The sequence below is a fragment of the Bos indicus x Bos taurus genome, chromosome 10, assembly GCF_003369695.1.
Source record: "Bos indicus x Bos taurus breed Angus x Brahman F1 hybrid chromosome 10, Bos_hybrid_MaternalHap_v2.0, whole genome shotgun sequence".
Lineage (NCBI taxonomy): Eukaryota > Metazoa > Chordata > Mammalia > Artiodactyla > Bovidae > Bos > Bos indicus x Bos taurus.
In genome coordinates, this window is record NC_040085.1 from 82447285 (window position 1) to 82459758 (window position 12474).

Below are 12474 nucleotides of genomic sequence, written 5' to 3' on the forward strand. Positions count from 1 at the left end.
AAACGTGTCCTGTGTGTCTCTGTGGGTGAGGCATGGTCGTGTGAGCTGTCGCCTTTCGGGCCTTTCAGGGCATAACTCGAAGGAGTGTAAAGGATTCCTTAGAACAAACGGAAGCGAAGGTCCGGGGAGGGGTAGCCGACGTACCCGGCGGGAGGGAGGCGGAGCCGGAAGTCAAGGCGGGGAGGGGCGGGGGGTGGAGGGAAAAGCAAGCCAGGAGGATCTTGCAGCTTCTTCTAGTAGTTTCCAGGCGCTGCCGGGCGGCCGCGACCGGGCTGTCCTGAGGCTGTGGCTGTGGCTGCTCGGGAGCTGGTGGCGGCGCGGTAGGAGAGCCGATGGCCAAGTGGGGTGAGGGCGACCCACGCTGGATCGTGGAGGAGCGGGCGGACGCCACCAACGTCAACAACTGGCATTGGTGAGGGCCAGCGGGCCAGGCCGAGGGAGCGCTGCGGCCGGGCCGGGGGTTGCGCCGGAGGGTACCCTGGAACCTTGACCGGAACACTACTGGGGTCTAGGCAGCCCTGCCTGGCAGGAGATGGGCGTGGGTCCTTCCTGTCTCCAGGGGTCCGTAAGTCGCAGGCCCCTCCAGCCTCAGACCTCCGTTTCATTGGGTGGAGGGGAAGCCCGGAGGTCGGGTGGGGGGACGACGTAGAAGACTGCATCCCAGACGAGGGGGTTTCACACAGGAGGACGTACCCCCTCTGGCTGCTGCATTCAGCCTGAGCGGAGAGATGCTTCTCACACGTGGCCGGAGGCGTCATTGAGACCCAAAACTGCCGTGTCTAGTATTGAGAGATTGCAGTGTTAGGCTCGAGAGGGTTGGAGTTACTATTTTTTCGACTTTCGGCTGGAATTAAAAGTCAGTCATAAGGGATCGCTGCCTCACTCCAGAAAGCCAGGTCTTAGAACGTGATCTGCAAGTGCTCACAACTGAGTGATGCTCCAAGGCGCCGTGGCCTCTCACCCGGAACTGTTAAGTTGCTTGTATCGTCGCTCCAGGGACTGCCGCTGGTTGCCGGGCAATCATAGTTTATAATCCAACCACTCTTAAAAGCCTACTCTCTTTCATGAAATGTTCTGCAAGTAATATTTTCTTATTCCTTCTGAGTCCACTGAACTTTGGGCGTACACTGTAGTTTTACTCTGTTGTAGCTCATCTTACTTTTGTTTATTAGAAAGTTAGAAGGTAGATAGTTTTCCTTTGTATTTCAGCCTGCGTCCTCTCCTCTTAACATAGAATGGTTGGCTTTCATTTTTGTTTGTTTTAAAACCCTGGACATTCATTGTTTTCAGGGCCATTTGGAGGGCACAAAATTTATAACACAGCCTGAATTTGATAGGTCAAAACACTGCGCTAATGGGATCAAGATTATTGGTTTCTTCTTAACTGGACCTTTTAGCTCAGCGCTGCGTTTTGCGGCCCCCTTGTGTGCTCCTGACCTCAGAAGCGCACAGTTTTCCATTTGGTCAGACGGGGGCGCCATGTTAAAGTATTCAGTACTGACCCCAGCACCATCATGCTGAGAAAGGAAAGCAGAATTTTCCATTAAGTTTGAAACCATGCTATACAGCAGTAGTCCTTATTGACAGTAATTGACTGTCATGCTATACAGCAGACAGTCCTTATTGACTCCTGGTCTTCCTAAAAGAGTAACACATTTGTGGACATACTGGAGTGGGACTGAGGCTTTTGTGTTCTTTTCCAGCCTCGTATAGCCTTGGGTGCTCTTGCATAGAGCAAGCAGTGTATCCTTCATTTGGCTGTTGGTCCATAGCTCTGTTTCTGTTTTGCAGGACAGAAAGGGATGCTTCAAACTGGTCCACAGATAAGCTGAAAACACTGTTCCTGGCTGTACGTGTACAAAATGAGGAAGGCAAGTGCGAGGTGACAGAAGTGAGTAAGCTTGATGGAGAGGCATCCATTAACAATCGCAAAGGCAAACTTATCTTCTTTTATGAGTGGAGCGTCAAACTAAACTGGACAGGTAAGTCTGTGCTCGGCTTTGAGGACAGGGGTTAATCACATTTTGATTGACCTATTCAAGAGCCAGGGAGAACAGTTTTTGAGAGGTTATGAACTTTTTTTGAGGGAGATAGTGCTGCTTTAGAGTCCTATAGGAAGCAGTATCGAATGTTGAAATTTTTCTGCCGCTGCAGGACACTAAATGGGTCTCCTGTCTGTGGGTCTCACAAGTCCCTACTGATGTAGCAACTGGGCTGCTGAACCTCTGGGCCTTGTCCTGTTTGGGAGCATACAATGTGACATTTTTCAGACTAGCTATTTCTGCCTCTTGGATGACTTGAAAGTAGGCTATGGGAGTTTTTTGGCTTTTGTTTTTTTAATTCTAGTGTGAACCTAATAGTTTAGAGTGCTGTGATAATGCTGCTTGCATGTGATTATAACTGGGGCTGGTTTTATTCTCTAGCTTAATGTCTTTTTTGTGAGGATATTAGGATAGAATTGGGGCCATCCTTGGATGGTCCTGACAGGAAGGAAAGACAGTAGAGTTAAAAGAGTACATGTATGGGGCAAAACATGTAAATTCTTCTCAACTGAATGGTAACAGAGGCAAAATGTATTTTTGTCTTTTTTTTTTTTTTAATTAAAGCATAGCAGTCTGGAAGAAACCATAGGTATCATCTTTCCCAGCCTCCTTTTTATAGATTGAGAAACTGAGGCCTAGAGAGGTAAAGATAAATAATGTTAACTTTGAAACACAGTCAGTTCTGCTATAACGTGACACGTGTTTCTAAAATTCACCACACTATGCAGAAACTTCCAACAAAAACCACAGAGCTTGTAGGGAAGATAGGGTTAGGGACATGACAGGATGCTCAAAAGCTTCATCAGTGATATTTTTTTAAATTTAGTAATGTAAAAATTGGTGGCACAGTTTACACGTTAAATCATAAGAACGTAAATCATTTGACAAATATCGTGCTTTACCTTGACAAAAACCTGAGGTTTGCTTGTGAAAGTGGGCATCAGGGGCACTGAGGTACTTGGGTTATTGTGAGGTGATGGAAGGAGTGTCACGGGAAATCAGAAGGAGCATTATAATACCAGTCGTGGATGGTGTGGCTTGTAACACACGTGGTGAACTGAGGTCACTGTCAGATTAACGTTTGAGACATGTGTTTTGTGTTTTCCTATGCAGCTCCGTTTAGCTCTGTTTGGGTTTCTTTGTGGATGAAAGTGCATATAAGCAAATATGGAATTCATATTACAATCAAATTGTCACTTAATATACCTATAGCATTGGAACAAATTTGTATTTTCAAAACAAGCGTTTTAGCAAAACTGCCAGTATTAGCTATTAACCTAGGTCCTCCTCAGCAGAATTCAGGCTAGTGCTGAATTCACGTAGCTCTTAGTCTCACACTGGTAACACAGTCTCCAGAAATCTGATGAGGAAAGACATTTCAGGGAGGGGGGCAATGGTTGCCTCTAGCGTGGCAGCCACCTTCTCTCAAAATAAAGAAGGTAGGTTCAGTTGTCCAAAAGAAGCATAAGCAAAATGCCAGTTACACATCCAGAGCAGAAGACTTAGCCTGAGGAGGAGGAGGAGACTGATAATACTGCATTACTTTCGACAGGTACCTCTAAGTCTGGAGTGCAGTACAAGGGCCATGTGGAGATCCCCAATTTGTCTGATGAAAATAGCGTGGATGAAGTGGAGGTTTGTGCTTTCCAATTCCTCATCTGTCTGAGTTTCCTACATCCTCTTATTCTCAGATGAGAAAAATAATCTGTCTTCAAGATTACAGACCAGGCTTGGCCTAAGCATTCAGAACCCCAGTCTGCAGACGACTTTCTGGGTCTGTGGTGCCATTAGGAGCTTCCCGAGCAGTTTATGCTTATTCAGTTACTTTGCTTTAGTGAGTGGTGTGAGTTTTAACATTAGCCACTTTTGTCTTGGCAGTAGGTAGCAGAGAGACCTTGAGAAGAAACACTCATGGGGATTGTACGAATACCTCAACTGTCATGCATTTCCTTTGCAAATGTCAGCGGTTATCTGACTGCTCGGCACCTACATCTCCTAATGTGGGTGCCTCTCAAGCTATTTACCACCTACTTCTGATCTTTCATTCAGATTAGTGTGAGCCTTGCCAAAGATGAGCCTGACACAAATCTCGTGGCCTTAATGAAGGAAGAAGGGGTGAAACTTCTAAGAGAAGCAATGGGAATTTACATCAGCACCCTCAAAACAGGTATCCTTTGAGTAGTTATAAGTGCCTTGAGAAGATAGTTTTCCACCTGTCAGATGCTAATTAAGGGGCTTGACAGTTCTTTCTTTAGTAAATGAGTAGAAATCTGGGCGGAGAAGGCTTATTTCATCTTGAAATCAGTCTGTAAAGTTTGAATTAGGGAAAGATTTAGAGATGTGTTGTCTAATGTGTTGGCTGTTGAGGACATGAAATGTGGCAGTCCAAATTGGGATGTGCTCTGAGTATAAAATATGTAATAAATTTTGAAGACTTGGTATTTTTTTAAAAAGAAGAATATCTCAATTATCTGATACTGACAACACACAAATGGTAGAATGGATATATGAGGGGAATGTGGTCAAAATTAATTTCACGTGTCCATTTTAACACTTTAGGGTGGTTACTAGAAAATGTAGTGTTACATTTGAGGCTGAGGTGGTATTTCTGTTGGACTCACTGATCTAAAGACCCGGCATCTCCAGATTGAGCACAGTCCTGGACTGTTCTTAGGATTACTTGAATAGTAGTCCTCTCAGCTGTCCCCCTGAACTCCAGCTTTGCCCACGTGATCTGGTCTGGGTGTCGGAGTACCTCTGGTGACCATCAGAGGGAGCCAGTGTAGAGGTGGGAACCAGTGCTCTGATGCCCTAATAGTTGTGGCTGTCCTACAGAGGTACAGCAGAGTGGAGAAGGGGACTAAATATGCAGCTGTGAGCATCTTCCCCACTCTTGAAGGCTTTGGAAGTGCCGCTGCAGTCATTGGCTGCCATCCGCAGTAGACCTCACACACATTTAACAAGTTGTGATGCTTCTGATTGAGTTGGGGGTTTCAAGTAATCCTAATGACCATACTGCATTCTGTAGGATACACTCAGGTACCCATGTGGCATGGATCAAAGGGAAAGACGTAAAATGGATCGACTCCTCCTTCTGTTGTCATTACCTCCTCCTGAGTTAGGACGGCCATGTTTTGAACTACGGTGAAGCCCCAAATCTCAGCTCCCAAGAAATAACTTCCAGGAGCTGGATTTTGTCTTTTCAGAATTCACGCAGGGTATGATCTTGCCTACAATGAATGGAGAGTCAGTAGACCCAGCCGGGCCGCCAGCACTGAAAACTGAGGAGCGCAAGGTAACCAGTATCCCTGCATGGTGGGGCAGGAGGCTGTCTGGAAAGGGAGTTGAGACACTGCCTCTTCCTTAAGTCTGTATCTCAGCTTTTTCTCTCCCACCCTAACCTCCGAGCCAGAGGTGCTGCTTTTCAGGGTCCACAGAATGTAGTTGTATGTTGCCCCATCTTTAACCTGGTTTTTATTCATTTATGACAGACTCCTAGAGCAAATGGAAGCCATCAAGCCATCAGGGGCTTCAGAGTCCAACTCTTGGTATTTAACACCAGTGAGGAGGTTATGAACGCAGGTTCCCCTGTATGCATCTAAAATAATATATCTACGTTTCATCCTTTGATATTAAAGTTCTCATCAAAGTGTCAGAGGTTACTTAGGTCACTGACCTCACCTAACAGGAAACTGACTGATTTCATCCCACTGGAGGGGAGGACAAACTGTTTTCTGGAGTTGGCGCTTGTTTGGTTTGGCTTCAGCACCTGGTTTTCAGCCCTCCTGCCCCTTTGTCACACTCGGAAGGATATTCTGGGGGTGCTGCTTCTGACTATTTAAACAGACATTCTGCTTGAGGATTACACAGGACTCTCCAGAAGTACATAATGATTTAGTGTGTCCTCTGGCATGGGCTTTAAAGAAGTATCACTTTTCTTTCGCCCAGAGTGGCACTGAGTGTGCTGAGAAAATCCCCCTCCTCACAGAAATGCCCATGCACATACATTTCCTCTGAGCCCCTGGAGTAGTTTAGCCTTGGAGGTGACAAGGTTTGTGAGACTGAATGGCAGTGTGTCCCTGCAGCCCTGTGAAGTGAGGTCTCACCAGTACTCTATAAACTGACAGTTTCACTGCCACTTCCACAGGCTAAGTCTGCTCCTTCAAAAACCCAGGCCAGACCCGTTGGTGTCAAAATCCCCACTTGTAAGATCACCCTTAGAGAAAGCTTCCTGACATCACCAGAGGAGCTCTATAGAGTTTTTACCACCCAAGAGGTAAGTACAGTCCTGTCCTTCCAGCTCCTGGCGTCTGCCGTTCCAGGTGACTAGAGTTGTGGGGACATCCTCTCACTGCAGAAAAGTGCTGAGTGGAGCCACGAGACTTTCCTTGTTCTCAAAGAGGCAAAGGAAAGACATGTTCAAGCCACCACTCATTAAAGTGGATTTGCCTTTTTTTTTCTCCTTGTACTAATTTTGGGTCCTGTAAGTGGGAACAACTGGAATCATTCATGTTAGAAAAGTAAATGGATCCAATGTAATGGCATCCTGGATTTAGAAAGAATTATTTGAGTTGAAGCGTGGTCTCTACTGGAACAGAAAAGAACCTGAAGCTGGTTCTTGGGCAGAGTAGTGTCTTTGGAATTGAGAGCTGAGGCACGCAGGTGTCGGCTAGCACTTCTCCTGGGTCCCCCCAAGAGCCGCACATCTTCCTACCTCCTTTTGTTCTGCAGCTCGTTCAGGCCTTCACCCACGCTCCTGCTATGTTGGAAGCAGACAAAGGTGGCAAGTTTCACTTGGTAGACGGCAATGTCTCTGGAGAATTCACTGATCTGGTGAGTTCCTGCTAGCCAGGACGTGGCTTTTATCAGCTTAGAAGAATAATGTGTCCCTTCCTCCCCACTCCCGGCCTTTTTCTTTCCAGCTCTGTAGATAAATTTAAGACTTTAATCTCTTGGGTCAGTAAAAGCTCATTTTGTTTTTCAAAGGAATGCTACAATTGGACTCTCTCACTTTCCTATAGTTTTTTCCTTCATGGGATAAAATTAGTTCTTCTGGGAGAAAGCAAATATCAAAAAGGCTGACCTCTCTGATTATTTCAGGTCCCTGAGAAATACATTGCGATGAAATGGAGGTTTAAATCTTGGCCAGAAGGTAAGCAAGCATGTTTGTTCATTGCCGTTACCCCAGAACCCTTTCTTTCCCCCTCGCCTCAGGCCCCTATGGAAACCCTGGATCTGAAACCTCCCTCCCTTCTGCCTTCCCCCAGGGCACTTTGCCATCATCACCTTGACCTTCATCGATAAGAACGGAGAAACTGAGCTGTGCATGGAAGGCCGAGGCATCCCCGCCCCAGAGGAGGAGAGGACGAGGCAGGGCTGGCAGCGGTACTACTTTGAGGGCATCAAACAGACCTTTGGCTATGGTGCGCGCTTATTTTAGGCCCCGCAGCGGGGGTACAGCCTGCCCAACACTTCAGTCCAGCCCTCTCCTGACCGGGGCTTGTGACTCACAGGATGGCACCATCCCAACCACTAACTTGGGGCTGGGGCCCTGTCCCTTCATGTATACCTTGGGTTTGTGCATGTTTTCTGCTGGGTGGGAACAGAGGGTGATTTCTCTTTTATGTGTACATACGCTAAATAAACGTAATTTAAAAAACATGCATGTCTGGAACCTGTGTTGATGGGGTGGCTGGTATTAGAGTTCCCCTGAAGGTTAAAAAGGGTTTTGTCTTCTTCTGGCTAAATGTACATAATCAAGAGGCATGAAGGGAGCCTGCTTCTCACCAGCAAGCATTCCTGAGCTCACATCCTTTCATAATGAAGACTGGCAAAAAAGGGCAGTCAAATGTAGCCTGGCAGGGGTGGGGATGGTACTCTGCGGTAAACAGTACCAATAAACTCCATGGCTGGTGGAGGTGGCATCCTGGGGCTCCCACTCCCCATGGCCTCTTACCCTCTTGCAAAAAGATGATCACCAGGCGCTGGTTTGAGATGCAGACAGAGATTCCCCACCCTGTGGATCCTGGGGTTCTGTTCACTGAGGTTCTGTTTATTGAGCAGTTTCTACGTTCCAGACACTGCACTAAGCAGTTTCCTTACAGTAACTTCATTAGCCCCCACAACCGCCCTGTGAGATAGATACTACCACCATTTCTGTTTTATAAGAACCTGGTCCTTGTGTTTCTTAATGGATACCCCAGATCCTACCACAGATAATTTAGCAGAGAAACTGCAGAGCCAATGCTCAAGTCCAAACTTGCCTACTGCCTTGTCATTGCATTCATCCCCACAGCAGCTACATTTCTAGCATGTTAGGCATCCCTCCCGGAGTAGGACATTCCAGGCCTATTACTCCCAGAAAGAGGAAAAATTGAAAATCCTTGTTAAGAGTATTTTGAAATAACCTGGTTCCATTAAACAAGCTTCTGACCACTGACCGAGTGGTCAGTGCTACTGACCTTAGTGGGGTCCAGGCTGCCGTGTTCCAGGTAGTGAAAAGCTACCTACATGCATGCGTGTTTAGTCATGTCCCAGCTTTGCAACCTTATGGACTGGAGCCTGCCAGGCTCCTCTGTCCATGGGGGTTCTCCAGGCAAGAATAGTTGCCTGGGCCGCCATGCCCTCCCCCAGGGTATCTTCCTGACCCAGAGATCAAACCTGCATCTCATGTCTCCTGCGATGGCAGGCAGGTTCTTTACCACTAGCACCACGGGTGAAGCCCAACTGCCTGCACAGGGAGGGTCATTTCCTGGACCAGCCCCACCCGGGTCCACCCTGGGGTGAGTCAGCGTCTTCTGATCCAGACACCATTCCCTGCAGCCACAGCGCTTTCCTTCATCTATTTTTGCCTGTTTTATTAAGTGGCATGGATCCCTGCAGGCTAAGCCTGCCAATATGAGCTGGTCAAAATATAATTAAAGCAGAAAGTCAGTACTGGTCTGGATAATTTAGAACCCCCAAGATCCCCCCACCCCCTGGCTTGAAATACTCAAGTGCTGGACTGAAGCAATCTTCGTCTAATTGGGCATTATGTCTGCTGCCTGGGGGGTCCGAAAAGTACTTTTATAAAAAATAAAGTATCTGGACTCTAGCTTGTATCAAATCAAGAACTCTGTGGAACTGCCCTGGTGGTCCAGTGGTTAAGACTCAGCATTTCCAATGCAGGGGGTACAGGTTCATTCCCTAGTCAGGGAACTAAAGATAGCACATGCTATGTGGTGTGGCAAAAAAAAAAACACAAACGGACCCCCTTCTAACACAGAGACTGGTAACAAAGAAGCACCACTTTCACACCTGGCTGGAAAATTACCAATTCCAGAATACCTAGGAAAACTCTGAAGCAAAGTTTACAAGTGCCTTAGTAAAAAAGCACCAGGCAAAGTAGCTGTCATGTGAGAGCTCAGCAACATTCACATCCCCAGTACTGATGCTGTTACAATTTTTACCACTTCTGTCTCACTGACAGCATTTGGTTAGGTATCAGAGCCTAAAAAGCAGAATGCCAGAGCTAGAAACTTTGGCTTGGGTTTCAATTGTAAATATCACCACCTAACAAACTGGACAAATTTCCTCATCTGTAAAATGGGTGTAATAGCTAACTATGAGAGCATTAGGGGCTTCCAGGGGGTGACAGTGGTAAAGACCCCACCTGCCAATGCAGGAGACCTATCCCTGGGTCAGGAAGATCCCCCGGAGAAGGGCATGGCAACCCACTCCAGTATTCTTGCCTGGAGAATCCCATGGACAGAGAAGCCTGGTCCATAGGGTCATGAAGAGTCAGACACGACTGAAGCGACTTAGCACTCACGAGAGCATTAGAGATGGACAGAGAAGTTCTGGCACCTGGCAGCATGTTACCTGGGGATTCCCTGGTAGTTCAGCTGGTAAAGAATCCGCCTGCAGTGTGGGAGACCTGGGTTTGGTCCCTAGGTTGGGAAGATCCCTTTCCTGCTGACGTCTGGGCTCCCAGGCCCCCGTGTTTTCCTTTAAGCAGGAAAGCTGGTTAACTGGCCAAATTCCAAATCCTAGGCTAAGGGTTCACCTCAACTAAAGTACTACCTGAGAGGAACCTGTTAAATGCAGGAGAGTGGACTCTACCCCAGTGACTCATCCTGGGTGTGGGGTGTAGCCGTGAGCTTACATTTTAATATCCCAGGTGACATTGATACCAAGGAAGGATTTTGAGGAGCACTTCAACATGTTAAGAAAATCTAACTGTAATGGAGGAAACAAGGAAGCACATCTGAGTCCCTTTTGTGAATAATGAGACAAAGGAGCTGAAACATCCTGTCTGCCAAGAGACCAGGACCATCAGCAGGATCTGGCAGGTTTGTACTATGGGTTGTTTAAACACTAGTTAGAATTCAATGTGACCAGTCTTGCCTGGCAAAAGACCTTTATGAGGTAACCCAGGGCGGGGGGAATGGGGCAAAGCCATCCAGGTGGCCAAGGCAGCTAAGTTAGAAACAGCGGTGGTGTTCTTGCTGGATGTGTGGTCACAGATGGCTCCCGGGGTCCAAGACAAGAATAACAGCCAGGTGAGCTAGGACAGCCTACACTGGACCACAGCAGGGGAGGGCCCTCTCTTTATTTCCTGGGCCCCTCCCAGCTTTGACACCAGCCACTCCTAAAATCCTCCATTTAGCAGGGTCAGTGCCCCCACTGCAACTGTTTCTCCTCACACACAGGTGTTCCCTAAGCCTGCAGCCACCTGCACAGTGTCTCTTTCTCCTCTGTACAGTTTGAATAAACACTGTTTTATAGCTGATCAACACCCCAGTCCTTCAAAGCTCCTTTCCAGCCCCCCTTTTAGTTTCTCTCATCTGTGGCTTGACACAGTAGCAATTTAGAGTATCACTTAGATTACAGATTTAAAAATGGGGCTGCATAATTGCCAAGCATGGAGAATCCCAGGGACGGGGGAGCCTGGTGTGGGCTGCCGTCTTTGGGGTCGCACAGAGTCAGACACGACTGAAGCAACTTAGCAGCACATATAGATTAAATTTAGATAGTGTATTTAAGTGCCAAGGTAAATTATATTAGAAAGGAGGGGGATGAGCATTCAGTTCAGTTCAGTCGCTCAGTCGTTTCCGACTCTTTGCGACCCCGTGGACTGCAGCATGCCAGGCCTCCCTGTCCATCACCAACTCCCGGAGTCTACTCAAACTCGTATCCATTGAGTTGGTGATGCCAACCAACCATCTCATCCTCTGTCGTCCCCTTCTCCTGCCCTCAATCTTTTCCAGCATCAGGGTCAAATGAGTCAGCTCTTGGCATCAGGTGGCCAAAGTATTGGAGTTTCAGCTTCAGCATCAGTCCTTCCAATGAACACCCAGGAGTGATCTCCTTTAGGATGGACTGGTTGGATCTCCTTGCAGTCCAAGGGACTCTCAAGAATCTTCTCCAACACCATAGTTCAAAAGCATCAATTCTTCGGCGCTCAGCTTTCTTTATAGTCCAACTCTCACATCCCATGACTACTGGAAAAATCATAGCCTTGACTAGACGGACCTTTGTTGTCAAAGTAATGTCTCTGCTTTTGAATATGCTGTCTAGTTTAGTCATAGCTTTTCTTCCAAGGAACAAGTCTTTTAATTTCATGGCTGCAGTCACCATCTGTAGTGATTGTGGAGCCCAAAAAAATAAAGTCTGCCACTGTTTCCCCATCTATTTGCCATGAAGTGATGGGACCAGATGCCATGATCTTCGTTTTCTGAATGTTGAGCTTTAAGTCAACTTTTTCACTCTCCTCTTTCACTTTCATCAAGAGGCTTTTTAGTTCCTCTTCACTTTCTGCCATAAGGGTGGTGTCATCTGCATATCTAAGGTTATTGATATTTCTCCCAGGCAATCTTGATTCCAGCTTGTGCTTCCTCCAGCCCAGCATTTCTCATGATGTACTCTGCATAGAAGTTAAATAAGCAGGGTGACTATTGTCAATAGTCACCACAGCCTTGTCAATACAGCCTTGACGTACTCCTTTTCCTATTTGGAACCAGTCTGTTGTTCCATGTCCAGTTCTAACTGTTGCTTCTGACCTGCATGCAGATTTCTCAAGAGGCAGGTCAGGTGGTCTGGTATTCCCATCTCTTTCAGAATTTTCCACAGTTTATTGTGATCCACACAGTCAAAGGCTTTGGCATAGTCAATCAAGCAGAAATAGATGTTTTTCCAGAACTCTCTTGCTTTTTCGATGATCCAGCGGATGTTGGCAATTTGATCTCTGGTTCCTCTGCCTTTTCTAAATCCAGCTTGAACATCTGGAAGTTCACGGTTCACGTATTGTTGAAGCCTGGCTTGGAGAATTTTGAGCATTACTTTACTAGCATGTGAGATAAGTGCAATTGTGCGGTAGAGCATTCTTTGGCATTGCCTTTATTTGGGATTGGAATGAAAATTGACGTTTTCCAGTCCTGTGGCCGGTGCTGAG

General features: G+C 46.9%; 1 protein-coding gene across 1 annotated transcript; it reads left to right on the forward strand.

Annotated features, from left to right (window-relative positions):
* The first annotated feature begins 187 nt into the window (after nucleotides 1–187).
* On the forward strand, nucleotides 188–7703 carry AHSA1 (activator of HSP90 ATPase activity 1). The gene is made up of 9 exons (XM_027552532.1): nucleotides 188–412; nucleotides 1792–1982; nucleotides 3595–3677; nucleotides 4092–4209; nucleotides 5249–5337; nucleotides 6190–6318; nucleotides 6774–6875; nucleotides 7143–7194; nucleotides 7310–7703. Exons 1-9 carry the CDS (start codon nucleotides 333–335, stop codon nucleotides 7480–7482), a joined length of 1017 nt encoding a protein of 338 aa, XP_027408333.1. The 5' UTR covers nucleotides 188–332; the 3' UTR covers nucleotides 7483–7703.
* The last annotated feature ends 4771 nt before the right edge of the window (nucleotides 7704–12474 follow it).